Source organism: Lygodium microphyllum, chromosome 18 (assembly GCF_053477565.2).
Source record: "Lygodium microphyllum isolate KBCC chromosome 18, Lygodium_microphyllum_v1.1.10, whole genome shotgun sequence".
In the NCBI taxonomy this organism is placed as follows: Eukaryota; Viridiplantae; Streptophyta; class Polypodiopsida; order Schizaeales; family Lygodiaceae; genus Lygodium; species Lygodium microphyllum.
The window spans coordinates 56986788-57008492 of record NC_141152.1 but is presented as its reverse complement, the minus strand read 5'-3'; the positions used below and the strand labels follow the sequence as shown (position 1 = coordinate 57008492).

Below are 21705 nucleotides of genomic sequence, written 5' to 3'. Positions count from 1 at the left end.
GATAATCCTTTGCTGTGTTCTACTGAAGTTCAGAAGTTGATAAAGAAGGAAGTTTGTGAGGTATATATGCTATGGTCTCTTCCTGTACAAAATACTTTTACTTTCTATAATATAAAGCAACAATTTTCTTATGTTTGCGAATTGAATGTAAATAATGAATTGAACAGTTTGTTAGATGATTTTAAAGATGTGTTTCCTTCTGATTTACCTAGTGGCCTTCCACCTGATAGGGGTGAAATAAATCACCCAATTGATATAAATAAGGATACACACCCAATTTCAAAACCACCATATAGGTTAAGTGAAACACAGCATCAAGAAGTTGAGAGACAAATTAAGGATTACCTGGATAAAGGATTTATTCAACCTAGTAATTCACCTTGGGCTTCACCAATTTTATTGGTAAAGAAAAAAGATGGTTCTATGCGACTTTGTGTTGACTATAGAGCACTTAATAAAATAACGGTGAAGAATAAATTTCCTATGCCCAGAATGGAAGATCTTTTTGATCAATTGCAAGGGGCAAAATTCTTCACAAAGATAGACTTAAGATGAGGTTATCACCAAATAAGAATTAAGGCACAAGATATTTCCAAAACGGCATTTCGTACTAGATACGGGCATTATGATTTCTTGGTGATGCCTTTTGGTCTCACTAATGCACCAGCTACCTTTATGAAGCTGATGAATAGTGTTTTACGGCCCTATCTAGGACATTTTGTAGTAGTCTTTTTGGATGATATCTTGATCTTTAGTAAATCAAGAGAAGAACATTTGGAACACTTACAATTAGTATTCCAACTGTTAAGAACACATTCCCTTTATGCGAAGAAAACTAAATGTGAATTCTTTGCACAAGAGGTCAAATATTTAGGGCATATAATCTCGAAAGAGGAAATCAACATGGATCCAGAAAAAGTAAGGGCAATTATTGAATGGCCACCTCCACGGAACCTGGAAGAGCTGCAGATCTTCCTAGGTTTATCTGGATTTTATCGTAGATTCATTCGAGATTATGCCAAAATAGCTGTTTCAATGACAGACCAACTTAAAGGGAAAGGGAAAAGTTTTAATTGGGGAACAGACCAAAATGAAAGTTTTCAAAAACTTAAGGTAGCTATTGCTACAGCTCCAGTATTATTAATAGTGGATCCCAATAAACCATTTGTGGTTGAAGCTGATGCCAGTGATAAGGCAATAGGCGCGGTCTTATTACAAGAAGGTCGACCAATTGCTTTTGAAAGCAAGAAATTAGATCGTGTAAAACAGAATTATTCTGTTTATGAGAGGGAGCTGTATGCAATAGTACATGCAATGAAGAAATGGAGGCACTATTTGTATGGTGCCAAACTTTTGATCTTATCGGATCATGAAAGCATTAAGTGGCTTAATGATCAACCAGATTTACATGGGCGTAAAGCCAGATGGGCCGAACTCCTCCAAGAGTTCGACTATGAAATAAGATATAGGAAAGGAAAGTATAATATAGTAGCTGATGCACTCAGCAGAATGCCCATCATTAATGAATTGAGTTTTACTCAGTTCACTTCCAATTTGCTTGAATCTTTAAAAGGGAAATGTCAGGTTGATCCGGCATATTCCAACATATGGGAAGCAATAAAAAATGGGGATCCAAATGAAAGTGCTTCTACTGAGGAACGAATATCTGAGGATGTTCAACTAGGAAATGGAGCATTAGGGGTTGCTCAAACTGGATTCAAGTGGAAGAATTTTACCATTGATAATGGTTATTTACTCTACAAGGGTAGGGTATGTGTCCCGAAAGATATAGAAATAAGGCGCCAGATACTCTTTGAGTGTCATGATACCCCTAGTGCGGGACATCCAGGAGTTAATAAGACTTATAGTCTTATTAAAAGGCAGTTCTATTGGCCTGGAATGAATAAGGACGTCCTTGACTATGTGGTCAAATGTAATAAATGCCAGGTTAATAAAGCTGAAAAATTAAAAATGGGAGGACTTCTCCATCCATTAGAAATTCCTTCGGGAAAATGGGAGAGTATCTCCATGGATTTTATTGTTGCTCTACCTAGAACACAGAGGGGGCACGACTCTGTGTGGGTAATTGTGGATAGGTTAACCAAAATGGCTAGGTTTATTCCAACTTCAACTGATGTTAAAACACCAGAATTGGCTAGATTGTTCGTAGAGAACATATACCGATTGTATGGCCTTCCAGCAAATATAATTTCTGATCGGGATAGAAAATTTGATAGCCATTTTTGGCGTGCGGTATTTAGGAAATTGGATACGAAACTTAGCATGAGTACGGCGGATCATCCGCAAACAGATGGGCAAACTGAAAGGGTTAACCAAATTCTTGAAGATATGCTTAGGGCATATGTAAGCAAAAGGCAAACTAATTGGGAAGAGTATTTACCGATAGCAGAGTTTGCATATAACAGTGCCAAACACTCTTCCACTGGATATAGTCCATTTATGTTGATGTATGGGTTTCAGCCCAGAGCTCCTTTTGCAGTAGGACTGCATAAGGAAAAGGTTCAGGCAGCTAAAGACTTTTTGGAGGATATGAATAGTATGTTGAAATTTGCTTAAGAAAATATTAAAAAAGCTCAAAATCGAGCTAGAGCATATGCAGATCCTCACCGTAGAGACATCTCCTTTGAAGAAGGAGAATTGATCTATCTTAAGGTGCCTGAACAAACTAAAACTATGAAAAAGGGACATTGTCCAAAGCTTTCACCAAGGTATTGTGGTCCTTTCATAATACTTAAAAGGGTGGGAGAATTGGCTTACAAGCTCCAACTACCTATTGGTAGTAAAATACATCCAGTTTTTCATGTAAGCAAATTAAGGAAGAAGCTGGGTGATTTGGATAATTTAGTCTTAAATGATGACATTGAGGAGTTATTCTATGACCAATCTAATCCACATGAACCAGAAAAAATATTAAATGTTTGTAATAGACGAACGAGGAATACTATTTATCAAGAATATTTGGTTAAGTGGAAAGATTGTTCAGAAGAAAGCTCAACATGGGAGCGAGTAAGTACTTTAAAGAAAAGGTTTCCCGATTTACAGTTAGACCTTCCAAATATCGTTTTCGAGGACGAAACCGATTCTTAAGGGGAAGGAAATGTGACATTAATGTGACATTAAAAGTAATATTTAATGCTACATTAAGGTCATAAGTATGAAATGTGACATTAAAAGGGATATTTAATGTTACATTAAGGTAAATTTAGGGGAACATGCACGAGAGTGACCGTCCAGGCTCTTGGGCGCCCGAACGGGGTCAAGGGGAGCCTAGAAAGTAAGGGAGTCCAGAAATAGTAGGACTCCAGCCAGTTGACGGCTAGCAAAAAGATAAGTTTGAAGGCCAGCACTTATCTAGGCGTGGCTGGGAGGTGAAGAACACTCGTGCTTCCATGAGATTCAAGAAATCTGTTCCCGGAATCTAACAGGTGACTAAGAAGAGGTGTCCTTAGGATAGGCGTGTTGAGCTAAAACACGCTTTTCAGTTGATTAGCATTCTTAAACAGCCCCAAAACACACTTAATTAATGAAAAACCCTAAAAAGGGGAGCGAGAGAGTTTCAGTGGTCTCCCAAAAACCCTAATTTTTGGGGCACCCTTCAACATCTATAAATAGATAGGCTGCCCCCATTTAGTCCATTCCATCTGTGCAAGTTTCACATTCTCCAGTGCAGATTGCAGACATTAGTCTACCTCCACGTGGTTGTCCAACCTTTGCGACTGCTGCCACCTCTCCCTCCAGCTTCATAGTGCTGTGCGCCTTCTTCCAGCTGCCATCCACTGTTTGGCGCCATCTCCCATGTTGCATTGGGCCTCTAGTTGCCATCGCCAATATCTTCACCATCAGGCGACATCCTATAGCTTGCGTTTGCACCCTTCTGGAGCCGCCTGGCATCATCTCTCCCTTTTGCTGTTTGTGTTTGAGTCTCTGTGTTTGAGTTTTGAGTTTTGCTCTTTGTGTCTGTGTTTGTCTCTTTGTGTTTCTGTCGTGATTGTACACTCTGTATTTCCTCAGTGCAAACCCTAGCAGTTTTCTTCACAAGGCGGGGTCCATTGGGCCAGTGTACAGAAGAAAACTGATTGGGGCAAGGTAGATGAGGAGTACCCGATGCCGAAGGGAATACACAATGCGGGGCAAAGAAAGAGAGTAGTAAATGCAGAGGAAAACAGGTTTTCAGTCTGTAATCGCAGCCAATCCTGGGGCTGGTAATGTATTAGGGGTGCCCGAAAATGGTGTACTTGCAATAAATACAAATCTGCCTTGCTACTGGCCTAAAAAAGAGGTTGCCCAGCACCGAAACCCGAAAGTCTATCACGACGCCAACCTACAACTGCAATGATATACCTTTATCTTTTGAATTTTAGTGTGTTGGAGCAGTTCGACCAAATGTTTCTTACTGCAAGATCCACTTAAGTGCATGGTATTCTACTATTTAGGAGGCTTGACATCATGTCTTAAGCCTGGTTCACCAACACGTCTCCACATTGGAAGTTCTTTGCTTGTAGAAAATTGATAAAATGGCCTTTGCATTACACCATTGACCTAACACTTGTAACGACAAACCTGCATGCTTTGTATTGTGGTTTAGAGGTCAACCACTGTGCTTTGTGAACTATGTGCTCAATGTTCTCTGATTTGTGTCACTTGCTTCAGTTAGTTTCTGGTCTGCTGATGATCACAGCAAGATGCTTTGCTCTGAAACTTCATTTGTTGTTATTGGTTGTGTTTAACAGAGGCATTTCCGCCATGGTGTCTTTCAAGAAATTGGAGCAGATTTGAACATGGGCTATGAGACATTTGTGGAGAAGAGGGAAGGTAGTACTGTTTGGATGTTTGAAAATATGCATGATGTTAGGATTCAAGGAGCTTTCAATACATATGGTTTAGAAATCAGAAGACATTGATGGCCATGAAGGTTTATGCCCTGTTTTCTTCGTGTATGTTGTGTACCTATGCAGTTCAAATGATTTTACATTTTTTCCATGCCAGATCCTGATAGCTGTGGATTTGGGGATCTTCTCAATTGCTTAAGAGAAAACAGAATTCCGCTTAACAACATCCACTTTGTAGTATGGGATTTTCTGAAACTTTCATTGTGTGCTAGCTAATGCCTTATTTATTCTCCAATTTGGTAACATCTGAATCTTCTAATTTGCTATTTTGGAACAGACATTCCGGAACAATTTGAACAAGGTGGGAAGCCTTTTTTTTGGGGAAAAAATTCTTCATCCTTGCTTTCTAAACTTGGCTACATCTGATGTTCTTACATTCTGGTAAATTGTTTTCAACTAAGACTTGTTTTGTATCTCAGATTTTAGGAACTGCTTACAACAGAGCTGAAGCATGGGAAATGGGAGTTCATAAGCGCCGTGGGACTGTCTATCTTGATGTACACAAACTCCCAGAAGTGCCTCAGGATGAAAGGCAACGCAGAATGTAAGCAAATTCCAATGATCCCCATACAGTCCAAAATTACTGGAAAATTCTTTCACGGTTTTTAGGAGGCATCAGCTTGTGTGGCATATTAACTCTCAAAATATTAACTCTCACAGTGTAGGTTCAGAAAGTGAGATGACATTGTAGCTAAAATATACAAAAGGTTTGTATCCATGGTCTCTTAAAGGAGTCTTTTAATTGAGCATGTTTTTATTAAGGGGAGATACGCCACTTTTAACTGTCACATACACACCTTCAATATTTTGAAAGAAAAATGACATTCCCAATGAAATGTGTACATGTGCTACATTGTATCTGCAAAAATGTTGAAGGAGGTTTTGAAGAATCAAATTGCATCACTTTTATTGATTCATTAATACATTACTAATGCTACTTGTGAAGTGCAATAATTATTGGGGAAAAAGAAGTTTGGTATGGCCATCTTTATTTCCTAGCATAGCTACATCTCCGCATTACTTAAGGAGTTTGGTGTGGCTGAGTGTTGGCCTATTTCTTGCCCCATGGACACTGAGTCCAAGTTATTGGCAGTAGGTGATCCCCTTCCAGATGCTACCCACTACAGGTGCCTTGTTGGCTCTTTGGTTTGGCTGATCCACACTCGGCTGGACATCTCTTTTGTGGTGGCTTTGCTGTCTTCTTTTATGAAGACTCCTACTTAGGCTCACTGGAGAGCCGCTTTATGCGTTCTGCACTATCTACAAGGGACTCGATCCTATGGGATCATGTGTGGAGAGGAGGCCACTCTTACTGGATGGAATGACTCTAATTGGGTAGGTAATGTGATTCGAGACGGTCCATTACAGGTTTTGCTTTCTTCCTTGGTTCAGGAGCTATCTTTTGGAGCAGTAAGAAGTAGCTAATGTAGCACTTTTCTCTATAGAGGCCGAGTACCATGCTCTTTGTTCGAAAGGTAGAGAAGGCTCGATGATGTAAGCTAAGAGATCTCCCCTCTAAGTTAATGAGGAATCCAAAAAATTGAAGAAGGTAGCTAGGACAGCCATAGTTGTAGAATAGCGTGCAGATGGCTACTAGTGGTGGCCTTCAGATGTCGGGAGAGGGTTATCACAAATGATCTCCTTGATGCTTGATTTGGAATCTAAACTAAACTGGAAAGTGCAGGTCCTAATTTTGGGTGACAAACCCCTTGCTATAAAAGGGTACAACAGACCAGTGGAAGGATATATTTACACTAGAATGACTGACAAGCTGCATAACATATGTATGCAACAAATATAAATGTTCTGTACAGGAATAGGGGAGAGCACAATCAAGTGCCATTGGAAGTAAGCCCAACACCTTGCAAACAATCTTAATGTCTCTCTATAGAGCATATTTACCAAGAACTTCCTAAAACTGCAAATTTTTGACATTGCGGTTTCTATTTTCATTCTTGTTTCTCTATAGAGGAAATAGAGCGTATTTGCCAGAAACTTCCTACAACTTGGACTCTGCAGAAACCTGCTCAATTTGGACAATACATAATCACTTTCTAGTCATGTATTGCAGAAATAAATGTGGCAGCAACAGCTTGCTTTGTTAGAGGAAACCTTAATATCCTCAACCAAAAAACTTAAATGCTGTCTCCAGAGGTGTGAAATTTTGTGTGCAGTTCTCAAGTTTAAAACACTGAAGTATGCATCCAATAAATTTGGATGGAAACAAAATGATGCCTCTGTCATTAGTATGAAATTTCCAACGCTATTTCCAACAGCTGTCCTCTGAAATATTTTTATTGTAAGAATTTTTAGATGGTATGAAAGCCTCCAAAGCACAGCACATTACATATTTATTGGTTCATTCTATTTATAAAGAACATGCATTAAGCTTTCTCCACAGTTTTCTTTGAGTATTTCTGCTAATCTTTCTCTAGAAGTTAATTATCACATGGTTTTTGGATTTTCAAATCAGGTCAACTGCATGATGTACTTTTCTTTCTAAGATGCTTGAAAATCAGAGTGTCAACCAATGTCTACTCATAATTTCGTTTGTGGTTGGGACAGGACATACTGGGGTTATGCATTTGAGCAACTTGCTACAGAGAGTGAAACATCTGATACTGGTTTGGAAGTGGTGGATGCTAACACCGAGTTTTGTGCCCTCATCAAGACAAAGCTGGGAGCCCACCGGATTGTAATGGGTGCTGAAATGGATTGTTATGATGGAGCAAAAGCAGGGAAACGGCGCTATGTTGAACTTAAAACCAGCAGAGAGGTATATCCTATTTAAGGATAAAGTTTAACGATGCTGACTTTTGAAGTTTTGGATAAAATACTACGAACCAAGTTGCAGTAATGCACTCTGTAGAAGAAACTTAAAAATATTGATGACATATGTTCTAACTAGTCACGCATTCAGAAAAATATGTTATGCTTCTGTTACCATTTATAAATTGTGTCTTTGCATTAGTGATATAACCGTGTTCTCTTGAAAAAGCCAATAATGACAGAGATCATGTTTTTTATGAGACTGTTTGGTATGCTGCAGTTGGATTCTCGAACAATAGAAAAGTTTCAAAGAAACAAATTGTTGAAATTCTGGGTAAGCTTTTGAACAAAAAATTATTTACACCAACAGAAAGCCTGTCGTTTGTCATGTTTGAAGTTTGCATATAGAGGATTACTATTAGCCTTCTCTTGATCCTTACAGCTTGTATACAGCTTGCATATATGTGACTTGGTTACTGAAATGATTAGTAATGTGCTACTGTACCTCAAGAGATCATTAAACAAGATTCATCATGCCCTTCCATTGTAGCAGCCACAGTCCACTTTTTTCAAGTATATAGACTGGTCAAATTTTCCTGGAAGAAAATGTAGCTTATGGATACCTTGAGTTGACAGCACCTGTACTCCTGTTGAAAGCTCTTAGGTCATTCCTTTAATGTTACCATCACATTGCTAGCATCCACATTCTGATTGCATGTAGTGACGTGGTTACTGAAATGATTAGCAGAGTGGCCATGTGTAGCAACATATGACTAAGATTATTGATGTTCTTTAGTTACACTAGCTGGAGGCCACTGTTTTTAGGTTCATGAACTGGTTAACCTTTTCCTGGAGGTTGTCTAGCTAAATGATGCAAACATCTCAAGCTAACCAAGCCTGTAGTCCTGCCAAATTTTCTTAGTAAATCAAAGAAGTCTATCATTACGTTGTCTTTGAAAGTCTAATATGTCAAATAGGAAAACTGACACAGTAGCAGTTCGGATATTTTTTGTGAGGAGCTGTTTGGCTGGTCATGTCTTGTCACTATTATATCGAGTTCTGAACTAAGATTTGTGCACAAATCTGGCTGCTATTCAATGGAAACAGATCCAATCATTTTTAGCTGGAGTCTCTCAGATTGTTTGTGGATTCAGGTTAGTCCACTGGAACTCAATGTGTACCATCTGGATGGGTGCTAATCTTTCCATAAGACTTAAAAGTTGTTCTTTGATTTTCATGCAGAGATGATAATGGTGTGTTGGTGCGAACTGAAGTCATGAGGACAAGGGAGATAACTCAGAAAGTGAAAGAGCGGAACTTGTGGCAGGTAATCTGGCCAATTGGGAGTTGCATCGAAGCTTAAATTGACTACTTGGTGTTTGAAAATATAGTTTGCTTCATGGTAATACGCTCCAAAATGGGAAGACTATACCCTTTTTTAGAGGAAAAATAAATTAATTAAAACCTTTTAGGTTTATGACAGTAATAGGCTCATGCAATCTGCTGGTAAACATGGTATATAGCTTTTTTTGCCTGACTCTATAAGGTCTTAGTATTTTGTTTTCCATGAGTGGACTTCCTTCCATTTGTTTTTGAACACAGAGCACTATTGTGATGTCTCCCTTCTGTCAACTGTGTATTTTGTCTGTAAGTGGGCTGCATGCAGCATGATTGCAGGCTTTATTGACAGATAGAGAGGACTGTGAGGTTATGTTGGGTTGGATTTCCATCCATGTCCTACATTGTCCTTATATGAGATGCAGCTGAGGCACTTAAGAGAGAAAACAATTTGAGCTTAAGAAGACCTGATGGTGAACCTAGGGAAGACCAAGGTTATGATCTCCAATAGCTCTCTGAACCATACATCCAAATTTCAAAATTGTGTCAATATATAGGATGGGGGACATATTGGTGGTCATGTCATCCTACTTTTGGTGAAGCGGTACATACACTAGTCTCCTTGCTTCTAGCATTGTGATGGTGTAGGGTATCAACAGGTGTTTGATACTATAGTTACACCAGCCCTGTAGTCATAGTCACATGGGATAGGGGAGAGAGACAGGAAACAGGGATGGGGACATGACACGATAGTGCATGACCGTTGGGCAAAGCCTCAAGGCCCACTATGGTTCATGAGTGAACCTTGATTATGAATATCGCATTGTGCATCTCTGCCTCGCATAGTAGGTGGTGAACTTGACTAATTGATTGCCAACAGAAAGCCTTCCATGAGGTACAGCCCACAGTGGGCTGTACTTGGCACCTCTCCACACCAACCACGCTGGCTCACATGACCAATGTTAGTAGTCGTGTGTCTTGTGGTCATCTCTTACCTGTGAGCATGAGATTGAGTTAGACGAGGACATCAGGAGCTTTGACATTGTATTTGTCTATCATTTTATGTGCTTTAGGAACTTAAGATGAAGGGCACATTAGTCCATTCTTTCAAGGCACTTTTGGCTGTCCTGGACCCAATTGTGGCCCCAATTTTCCTATATATAGGCGGCTTGCCCTCCCACACTCATTATCCATCATTGATCCTTCTCGATCAGCCAACCCTCCTCATTCTCTCATCCCCTTGCTACCATCTAGCACTCACATTGACGCTATCAAAGGACAAACGAGGTTCGAGGATAAGATAATATAGGGGAAGGGAAGGGCACAAGGATTGAAAATGAGTAGTAAATAGGTGTTTTAGGATTTCTTATTAAAAATTTAGGGTTATGGGATGGGATGAGATATTGGGGAAAAGAAATAAGAATGAGTGGTGATGCTCTATATGCAAGGGAAACCGCCATGGCAAAGCATATCATAAGATTTTTATTCTTATCAGCCTTTTTCTTCTCAAACCTCTTGCTGGTGGACTTCTTTTGTTGGGTTTCACTTCTTGGGTTTCACTCACACCTATGCTCAGAGAGGAGTGTCGGTGATTAGTAGGACATTGGGGCACTTTTTACTCTCTACGAGAGGTTTTTTCCCCCAGACTTAGTCTTCTTTCGTATGTGCTTATGTTACATACTTACGAGCACCTATCGTGTTCGGGTGTGAACATCCCTTACAACCCTAAGGTTTAAGGGTTATACTTTGTACTTTCAGTTTACACTCTTTAAATCTATTGCATTGGGTGTCGTGCTTCACTCTCCACACTGTCTACTGCACTCTTAGCTGAGCTTCGATCCTCTCACCCTCTCACATTTGGTATCAGAGGAGGGTTCAGCTCTGCTAAGCATCTGAGAGTTTCCACACAATCCAGCTCTGTCTGGTGGAAGACCGCTTGTGTTGTTGGCTATTTCACTCACGCCTCACTTACGCCTACGCTCACATAGGAGTGTCGATGATCAGTAGGACTTTGGGGCACTTTTTACTCTCGGTAGGAGAGGTTTTTTTCCCTAGACTTATGGTATTATTTCGTATGTACTTATGACACACACTTACGGGCACTTACCATGTTCGGGTGTACTTGCATTCTACACTCTTTCAGTAATTGCATTGGGTGTCGTGCTTCACTCTTAGATTGTCTACTGTTTTCTATGCTGAGCTTCGATCCTGCCGTCCTGTCTCACATTTGGTATTAGAGCAGCAGTGGCTCTTTTCAACTCAGCTCTATTCAGCTCAGCTTCGCAGTTCTCTTCAGCTCAACCTTGCCGCAAGCTCAGCACGACGTGTAGCTGTAGCCAACATTCTCCTCATCAGCTTCTCCAGCTCTTGCTATGTGGACCTCAAGCGTTTGACCCCTTTATGTTCGTCTTGTGTCACATTTCTAGAGCCCCTTGCCAGTTTGTGGAGGCGTTGCTAGCGTGAGCCCATCCGTCTAACATTAGGTGCTTGCCTTTTCTAGCCCGCCTAACGCCTTCCCTTTGCCACGCCAGTTTGTAGTTGCAACGTTGCCCTCTAGCCACTGCACGCCCCACTAGTGTTGTTGTGCCGTTCGTCACATGTCGTGCCCCGCCAAATGCCCTGCCAAACGTCTCGTCAAATGCGTCCTTTGTGCCACATGCCAGTTGTTGCACCCGTAAACAATCACCAGTCGTTGCACCCGTCAACCATTGCCAGCTCAGTCCGACTGAAGCGCCCGTCTAAAGCGACGCCTGTACTTGACTGTACCCGGCTGACACCTGCCTGACAAATTTACGCTAGTCAACCTGTGATTTTTGTGGTAAAATTTTTTAATTTTTTAATTCTAGCATAAATTTCTGGAAGTAGGGGTTTCTACGCAGCAGACATAGCATTCAGAAACATGTCTGGGACACATTGAATGCAAATTTTTTTGGGGCTTTCATGGTTTTTTAAGACATTGGCACACACACTGCAATTACAGTCACAGAAAGACTGTTTTGAACAAATTTGAGGCAAGAAATTTAGGGGACTTTGCTGGTACAGTGTTGCTAAACACTGATTGCACATTGGAGTGCACTCATTATAGACAGTTTTGATAGAGTGCACCTCTGTACACTAATTGCAGAAAGTTGGGAATTTTCAGATTTTCAATTTGGTCCCGCTTCGACATTGCTCTTTTGCATTTTTTTTTTTTGTAATTGATAATCATGGCAAATCAGGGAGGAGATGTCTTCACCTATGTATCCAAGGAGGACAGATTGGATGGAAATAACTATTCACTTTGGTCCTTCATGATGAAGAATGTACTTGTGGCTAAGAATCTTTGGGATTATGCCTGTGGAGAAGAAGCTCGACTTGGAGTTGTGGCTCCAGCTACTCCTCCTCTAGGAGGACGTGCACAATAGGCACCTCAGCCTGCTCCACTTCAGCCACTTCCACAAAGATTAGCAGTTCAAAAAGCATGGGATATACGGGATGCACAGGCTTTGTCGCTAATTGCATTGGCAGTTCAACGGTAAATCATCCCCCACATTCGTTCAACAGCTTTTTCACGAGAAGCTTGGCTAACTTTGGAGCAGATGTTTGCAGGCAAGAATGAGACTCGCATCTCTTTCTTAAAGAAAGAGCTAAAGACATTGAAAATGGATGAAGGTGATTCTATTTAGGATCAATTGAACAAAATTCAGGACTTGTGAGAGCAATTCATGAATGTTGATGAGTACTATTCGGATGCATAGATGATATCTACCACTTTGAACTCATTACCTCCTTCGTACTTGGCTTTTCATACGGCCTTAAACCTTAGCATGAGGATTGCCGCACAGCCAATCACTTTTCTTTTGCTAGTGAGTTTGCTTCTAGAGGAGGAGCAAACAAGAAGAAATAGTGGTGTGGATGTTATAGCCTTTGAGCAGGCTTTTATGGCTAGGCAGAAGGGCAAAGGCAGCCAAGTGAAAAATGCTTCGTAGAGTTGTGGGACTTCTGGCACATCATAGGCAAGTAAAAAACAAGGGGGCACGCAAGTTAAAAAGGAAAAATGCCATTATTGCAAGAAGCCAGGCCATTACATGACTGAGTGCAAAAAGCGCATTGCCAAGGAGAAGGAAAAGGAGTCAGGAATGTCTATTGCTGATGCTCCTTCTACTGCTACCGAGTCCGCGTCCTTTGTTGCAGACAGGGACTATTGTTTTTACACATGCACTTATGACACTTCTTGGGCTGATTGAGCATTTAGCTCTACTAAGGATGTAGACACTTGGTTTTTTGACAGTGGTGCTTCTAGGCACATTACATCTTGCAGAGATTTATTTGCTTCTATTAGTGCAGCTCCAATTGGCAAGTCTGTACAGTGTGCCAACAATGGATCATACCTTGTTCAAGGTATTGGGGAGATTGTGCTCATAGCCATTGATGTCTCTATTCTCTGCCTACAAGATGCTTTATTTGTGCCAGGCATAAAGAAGAATTTGCTCTCTATTTATTCTTTGGCACATTGTGGATTGCAGGTCACATTTGATGATGACAAATGCATGGTGAGAGACAAAGAACACATGACTTTGGTCTTGACAGACACTTTATGTCATGGGCTATATGAGTTGGATGCTCTTTCAATTGATCAGTCAACGTATTTGACATCCACTCTTACTCTAACTATGACACATGCAGAGTTATGGCATGCTAGGATGGGGCATGTGAACTTTGGCAGCTTGATGCTCTTGCAGCGTACATAGATGCTAGATGGATCACCTCTACTGGAGAGACCTCCTGAGCACTTGTGCGAAGGATGTATTTGGGGGAAAATGCATTGTTTTTCGTTTCCTCGTGATGTTGCTTTTAGAGCAATAGCTAGGTTACAGTTAGCGCATTCAGATGTATGTGGGCATATGTAGACAAAGTCATTGGGAGGCTGTTACTATTTTGTGACTTTTATTGATGACTTTACTCGCTTTTGTTGAGTCTACTCTTTGGTCAAAAAGTCAGAAGTGTATGATGCATTATTGGCTTTTATTGCACTTGTTGAAAACCAGTGTGGTTGTAAAATTAAGATTCTCTGTTCGGACCGAGGGGGGGAATACATGTCCTCTATGCTGAATTTTTTTTTGAAGTAGAAGGGCATTGTCTATCAGTACACTACTGCTTATACCCCACAGCAGAATGGGGTTGCAGAGAGGAAGAATCGGTTACTCATGGAGATGCCCGGATGTATGCTGAAGACAAAGAGCTTGTGTCACAGTTTTTGGATGGAAGCATTCATGTCTGCTTGCCATGTTTTGAACAGATGCCCCACCAAAGCTTTGAAGAAAATTACACATTTTGAGGCTTGGAATAGTCGGAACCTTCTGTTGGACACTGTTGTACCTTTGGATGCCTTGCATATACATACATTCCAAAGGTACTTAGAAAAAAGTTGCATAACAAGGCTGTTAAATGCATTTTGGTGGGATATAGTAGTGAGAGCAAAGGCTATAGATTCTATGATCCAGTTTCTAAAAAGGTGTATGCTAGTAGGGATGTACTATTTGATGAAAAATCAGAATTGTCCTTGGCTGGTTTAGACACATATCAGGCTGCCCGTGATGTACTTGAAGGGCTGCTGCCCATTACATTTGGTGATTCAGTTGGAGTTTCAGCAAGTGAACTCAATGTTCAGCCAGTTGCTTCTTTTGAAAATGCAGAAAATCAGCCATTGGCTGATCTGAATATTCAACAAAGTGCTGAATCTGAAACTCAACAAGAGCTTATGCACAGTCAGGAGGTAAAACAAATGCCTAGATGGTATTTAGAGACTATGAAAGATAGTCATTTGGATGCACCCATGGCTGGTCGTAGTAGAAGGCAAGCTCGTATGCATGATATTGCACATACCATGGAGTTTATTATGGCAGCAAGCACCCTTGATGATAAGGAGCCTAAATGTTTTGAGGATGCACAACAGAGTGTGCATTGGATGGCAGCAATACAAGCTGAATTAGATTCTATCTCTAAGAATCAAACATGAGATTTGGTATCTTTGCCATTTGGGAAGAAAGCCATTGGAACAAAATGGGTCTACAAGCTCAAACAGAATGCAGATGGATCCATTGATAAATACAAGGCAAGGCTTGTAGCTAAAGGCTATGCACAGAAGAAAGGCATTGACTATGAGGAGACGTTTGCTCCTACTTTCCGCATGACGACCATCAGGTCTATGGTTGCTTTGGTTGCTCATTATCGATGGACTGTACATCAGTTAGATATTAAAACTGCATTTTTACATGGGGAACTTCATGAGGAAGTATATGTACAGTAGCCCATTGGTTTTGCAGTTAAGGGCTTGGAACACTTGGTTTGTAAGTGAAAAAAGATTTATATGGTTTCAAACAAGCTCCTAGAGCTTGGTATGCAAAGATAGATGCTTTCTTGCTTAGCCAAGGGTTCGTAAACAGCTCATCCGAGTCTACCCTTTACGTATGTAAAGAGGGGGGATCCATGCTGATCATTTGTCTTGATGTTGATGATCTCTTGCTTACAAGGACACATGCTGATCAGATTTCAGCATTTAAACAAAATTTGCAGCAAACTTTTGACATGTCACACTTGGGGTCTTGGCATTATTACTTGGGTATTTAGTTCATACATGATGTTAGAGGTATTGGGTTATCACAGTCAAGATACATTGGTAAACTTCTTGAGAAGTTTGGCTTACAGGATTGCAAGCCAGTTTGTACACCAATGGAACCTTGACTTAAGCTATCATAACATGATGACAGTGATTTGTTTGATATACACACATATACTCCAGCAGTTAGATGCCTTATTTACTTATGTAACACTAGGCCAGACATACAGTTTGTAGTTTCAGCCCTGAGCAGATATATGCATCAGCCACGCATGTCACATTGGCAAGCTATTAAGCGTGTCTTTCATTACTTGCAGGGTACTAGATCTCTTGGATGCTTTCTGCCAAAGGGGAACCACTGCAGTTACATGCTTACAGTGATTCTAATTTAGCTGGTAATTATGATTCACGTCACTTTACTAGTGGAAATTGTTTCTTTCTTGGCTCGTCTTGCATATCTTGGCTTAGCAAGAAACAGTCCACTGTTGCCACATCGTCATGTGAAGCTGAATACAAGGCAGCTTTCACTACCACAGCTGAATGCGTATGGATTAGACGCTTACTAGCTGATGTGGATGTATCTGTTACAGAGTCTACTCCTTTGTTCACTGACAGTCAGAGTGCCATTGCAGTGGCATGGAACCCAATGTTTCATGCATGCACGAAACACATCGAGATATATTCTCACTTTGTCAGAGAGAGGCTGCATGTAGGTGATATCAGCCTTGTCTATTGCCCTACCACTAGTAATGTGGCAAACATCTTCACCAAAGCTCTATCTCGTGATAAATTTGAAGCATTTCGCAATGCTTTAAATTCGATCTCCTTTGGTGGCGGATGATCCTTGTACTCTTGATCACTCTTCACTCTAGGGGAGTTTGTTGACTATTTCACTCACGCCTCACCTACACCTACGCTCACATAGGAGTGTCGGTGATCAGTAGGACACTGGGGCACTTTTTACTCTTGGTACGAGAGGTTTTTCTCCCAGACTTATGGTATTATTTTGTATGTGCTTATGACACACACTTACGGTCACTTGGCATGTTCGGGTGTGAACACCCCCTACAACCCTAAGGTTTAAGGGTTGTACTTTGTACTTGCATTCTACACTCTTTCAGCAATTGCATTGGGTGTTGTGCTTCAGTCTCAAGCTGTCTACTATTTTTGTGCTAAGCTTTTATCCTTTCATCCTCTCTCACAAGTGCTGCCCGTCTCCTACAGCAGCCGCCACTGCCCAGCAGGTTCGTCACCTGTGGGACCAGGTCCACCACAGCAACACCATGTTGGTTAGTCGATAGTTGCTTGTGCCCTGTGCCAATGCCTAGCAGCTCGTGAGTCCGCCTGGGAGATCACCCTCCAGTTTGCTTGCGCCCTCTCTTGCTTGCTTGCTCCCTCTCTTGCTTGCTTGCGACGCCCTTGCCCTGTAAGTGCCACCACTGCCTGCGACGCCCCTGCTTACTAGTGACCATGCCACCCGCCCATAGCCGTGGTTTGCGCAGCCCCTAACCTGTCGCGCACTTGCTTGTACCAGTGCCCTCCTTCTCCAGAGTTGCCAGTCACCAACGTGCACTTGCTACCCCGCCTGCAACTTCTCTTCTACACTCTAGCCCTGGTCCTTGCCGGCTGCTTGGCCTAGCTGGCTTAGCACTTGCTTTGTCCACCACTTGTGCTGCCATCCCACGTTAGAACCAGAGGTACAACATTTTAAAAAAAATTATTTTTCTATTCAAGATTCATCTCTGAAAAAAGAGATTCTAGAAGGGTAGACACAGAAATCAAAATACGTGTTTGGGACACGATTGAAGCAAATTTCTTGGAAAATAAGTCAAGAATTTTGGGGCTTTCTGGGTTTTTGAGGACATGGGCACATGTATTGCAATCTTAGTTAGAGATAGACTGTTTTGGACAATTTTGGGGCAAGAAATTTTGTAGTTTTTGCTCATATAGTGTTGCTGAACATTGAATGCACCTTGGATAGTGTGCATTACAGACAGTTTTGAGAGTGTACCTCAGTGTACTAATTGCAGCAAGCTATTTGTTGTAATTTCTGGAAATTTTGAAGATTTCCAGGTTGGTCCTAGCTTGGACATTGCTCTTTTGCCTTCTCTTGGTATTGATTATCATGGCAAATCAGGGAGGAGATGTATTTACCTGTGTATCTAAGGAGGGCAGATTGGATGGTAACAACTACTCACTTTGGTCCTTCATGATGAAGAATGTGCATGTTGCGAAAAATCTTTGGGACTACGTTAGTGGAGAAGAAGTTAGGCCTAGAGTTGTGGCTTGTGCTACTTCTCCTCCAGGAGGACGTGGACAATGGGCACCTCAGCCTATTCAGCTTGCTCTACTTCAGCCACTTCCCCAAAGATTAGCAGCTCAAAAAGCATGGGATACACAGGCATTGTCGCCGATTGCATTGGCAGTTCAGCGGTCCATCATCCCTCACATTTGGTTTGCAGCTTCTTCACGAGAAGCTTGGCTAACTTTGGAGCAGATGTTTGCTGGTAAGAATGAGACTCACATCTCTTTCTTAAAGAAAGAGCTTGAGACATTGAGGATGGATGAGGGTGATTCTATGCAGGATCACTTGAATAAAGTTCAAGACTTGCGTGAGCAACTTATGAATGTCGATGAGTACTATTCAGATGCATAGCTGATATCTACTACATTGAACTCATTACCTCCTTTGTACTTGGCTTTTCATACGGCCCTAAACCTCACCATGAGGATTGCCCCACAACCTATTTCTTGGCTTTTGTAGCACTTGTCGAGAACCAATCTGGTTGTAAAATAAAGACTCTCCGTTTGGACCGAGGGGGGGAATATATGTCCTCTATGCTAAATTCTTTTTTGAAGCAGAAGGGCATTGTTCACCAGTTCACTCTGCTTATACTCCATAGCAGAATGGGGTTGCAGAGAGGAAGAATCGGTCACACATGGAGATGGCCAGATGTATGTTGAAAGCAAAGAGCTTGCCACATAGTTTTTGGATGGAAGCCGTTATGTGTGCTTGCCATGTTTTGAACAGATGCCCCACCAAAGCATTAAAGAATGTTACACCTTTTGAGGCTTGGAACAGCTGGAAACCTTTTGCTGGGCACTTTCATACCTTTGGTTGTCTTGCATATGCACACATTCCCCAGGTACTCAGATAAAAGTTGGATAACAAGGCTGTCAAATGCATTTTTGTGGGATATAGTAGTGAGAGCAAAGGCTACAGACTCTATGATCCTGTCTCTAAAAAGGTCTTTGTTAGTAGGGATGTATTATTCGATGAAAAATAAGAATTGTCCCTGGCTGGTTTAGACACATATTAGGCTGCCCGTGATGTATTTGAAGGGCTGCTGCCCATTATATTTGGTGATTCAACTGGAGTTTCAACAAGTGAACTCAATGTTCAGCCAACTGCTCCTTTTGAAAATGCAGAAAATGAGCCATTGGCTGATTTGAATATTCAGCAAAGTGCTGGAACTAAAATTCAGCAAGAGCTTATGCACAGTCAGGAGGCAAGACAAATGCCTAGATGGTATTTAAAGACTATGAAAGATAGTCATCTGGATGCACCCATGGCTGGTTGTACTAGAAGGCAAGCTCATATGCATGATACTGCACATACCATGGAGTTTGTTATGGCAGTAAGCACCCTTGATGATGAGGAACCTGAATGTTTTGAGGATGCACAATAGAGTGTGCATTGGATGGCAGCAATGCAAGCTGAATTGGATTCTATCTCTAAGAATCAAACATGGGATTTGGTATCTTTGCCCTTGTGAAGAAAACTACTAGGTTTTGCACAAAGGACACACAAAGTGTAGGACCACTAAAGAAACACAAAGAGACTAACGTATGTTGGGATGTAAAGGTCCTTTATTCACCCCCGTGTATTTTACACGTGTATTGTTATGTTGTACATGTGAATGCACCCTTACGGGCCCCGAGTATAAATACATTTTATTCTTTGTGTACCAACACATTGTTGATACACCCAAATCAGTTCGTCACTCTTACTCTCACTCTCACTCACCTGTTCACTTCCTCTACTGCAAATCTTTACGCTTCCGCTACCCGCGCGCTCCAACAAGTGGTATTAGAGCTGAGGTTAAGGTGCTCGCGCTCCTCGAAGTCCGCGTGAGACATCACCAGCTCTTCGCTCACGAGAAATCAGTAAGTCGTCACTCATAGAGGTCAGGTCGTCACTGTTTCCAGGCATGTGTATGTGCTGGACAGTCAGGCGACCGTGTTGTAGGTCACGTTTTGTGCAAGTGACAGCCTGATAGACAAGCGACAAGTCAATTTTGACCAGGCATGCAGTCAAACAGGTCAACGCAGGTCACGAGCAGCCAGGTGCAGGCTGCATAGGTCACGCAATGCAGTTTCATCATGTTTTTTGAGCAGGCGACATTAGACGCAGGACATGCGACAGTCAGTGGCTGGTGACGGGGTGATTCGTCATATTTTGCAGCAGATTCGTTACTTTTTTCAGGCATTTTTCCTTCATTTTTTAAAAATTTCCTGCAAGCAGCCCCTTACTGACGGGGGTTCGCGCGTGGAAGCACAGTTTTCAGATTTGTGCAAATTTGAGGCTGGAAATTTGGGGCTTTTCCCAGATTTGATGCTGTTTATGCTTGGCAGTGACATCTGTGTCAGAAATTGCAGACATTGTGCGCATTGACCTCAATTAATTTGGGGATTTTTCAAATTTGTTGAAATTTTGCTCATCCGAGTAAAATTTCTTGGCATTGGACCAAGGAAAATTGGGGCTTTTCATGTATTGAGGTAATTTTGCTCAGCTGAGTCAGTTTGGCTGACATTTGCGCACATTTGGACCTGGAAATTTGGAATTTTGTGCAGAATTTGATAAATTTCTGCATTATTTGACTGTGCAACGGCTGGTTTATGTCAAAACAGCAGAGGATTATTGCTGGTTATGCAAGAACAGCAGTGTATTTGCTGTTTTAGCTTGTGCTCTTGCAGTTTAGTACTTTTACACTTGTACTTGTGATAAAATGGCTGCAACTTCTTCCAGTTCTGACATTAAAAGTTTGATGGAAATCAAGCGATTTGATGGTCAGGGCTTTGATCTTTGGAAAGATCGTATGCAGGGCATACTGTTCTTAAAGGATTGTGAGGATGCTTTGCAAATGGATAAACCCACACAAATGTCTGAGGCGGATTGGGCCAAAGTCAATAAAAGGGCTGTGGCTTATATAAAGATGGGTGTCACTGATGACATTTTGACAGACATTAAGGGTTTAGACACTAGTCATGCAATATGGGAGAAGTTGAAAACTACCTATGAGATCACCACACCTGTTAATCAGGTGCTTTTAATGCGCAAGTTGGTGAATATGCGGCTGGATGAGTCCAAGCCTGCAGCTGAGCACTTGAGTGCATTTACTGGCATTTTAAATCAGCTCAAGGATGCAAGTTTGGATTTTGATGATAAGTTGAGGGCAATCTTTTTGATCATGACATTGCCTGACTCTTGGGAGACTTTGGTTGTTTCTCTCAGTAATAACCTCAATCTCACATATGATGGTGTGAGGGGTTCGATCTTGAATGAAGAAATTAGATGTAAGTCTAGTGGAGAAGGCAACAACTTAGCTTATAATGTTAGAGGCAGGGTTGAAAAGAAAAATGCAAATGCTGGACAGAGAAGCAGGAGCAAGAGCAAAGGAAAAGAAAAGAGTGATGTTACATGCTATCAGTGTGGTCGGAAGGGCCACAAGAAGCCTGATTGCAGGTATTACAAGAAGGAACAAGAGAGAAAGAAGAATGCATGAGACAAAAAGAAGAAAGAGGAAAAGACAGATGCATCTGAGGCAGGTAAAGGCAAGGAAAAGGCCAATGTGGCCTCTAGTGTTGTCATAGAGGAGCTCTCAAATGCAGAGGCTGATGTATTATGTGCAGTGGATTATGATGTCCTTGTATTTCACATGCAGGATATGCAGATCACCAAGGCTGATGTGATTGATGCACTTTTGTCAGTTGATGATTGTGTCACTCAGACTTGGATTGTAGACTCTGGTGCCTCTTTCCATGTGACTCCATGCTTGGAGTGTTGCTACTTTTGATGCAGGCTGTTAT

The 21705-nt window shown here is 41.5% G+C and overlaps 1 protein-coding gene across 3 annotated transcripts in view; it reads left to right on the top strand.

The window, feature by feature from the left end:
* The window catches only part of LOC148020913 (NAD-capped RNA hydrolase DXO1-like), a 67466-nt gene that overhangs the window by 24987 nt on the left and 20774 nt on the right, over positions 1-21705 (top strand). For all 3 annotated transcript variants that reach the window (XM_087698722.1, XM_087698723.1, XM_087698724.1), the window contains 8 exons: positions 4752-4833; positions 5008-5087; positions 5188-5211; positions 5330-5454; positions 7476-7686; positions 7960-8013; positions 8787-8833; positions 8922-9006. In XM_087698722.1, the coding sequence (XP_087554848.1) occupies positions 4752-4833; positions 5008-5087; positions 5188-5211; positions 5330-5454; positions 7476-7686; positions 7960-8013; positions 8787-8833; positions 8922-9006 (708 nt within the window). The remainder of the gene's footprint in view (positions 1-4751; positions 4834-5007; positions 5088-5187; positions 5212-5329; positions 5455-7475; positions 7687-7959; positions 8014-8786; positions 8834-8921; positions 9007-21705) is intronic.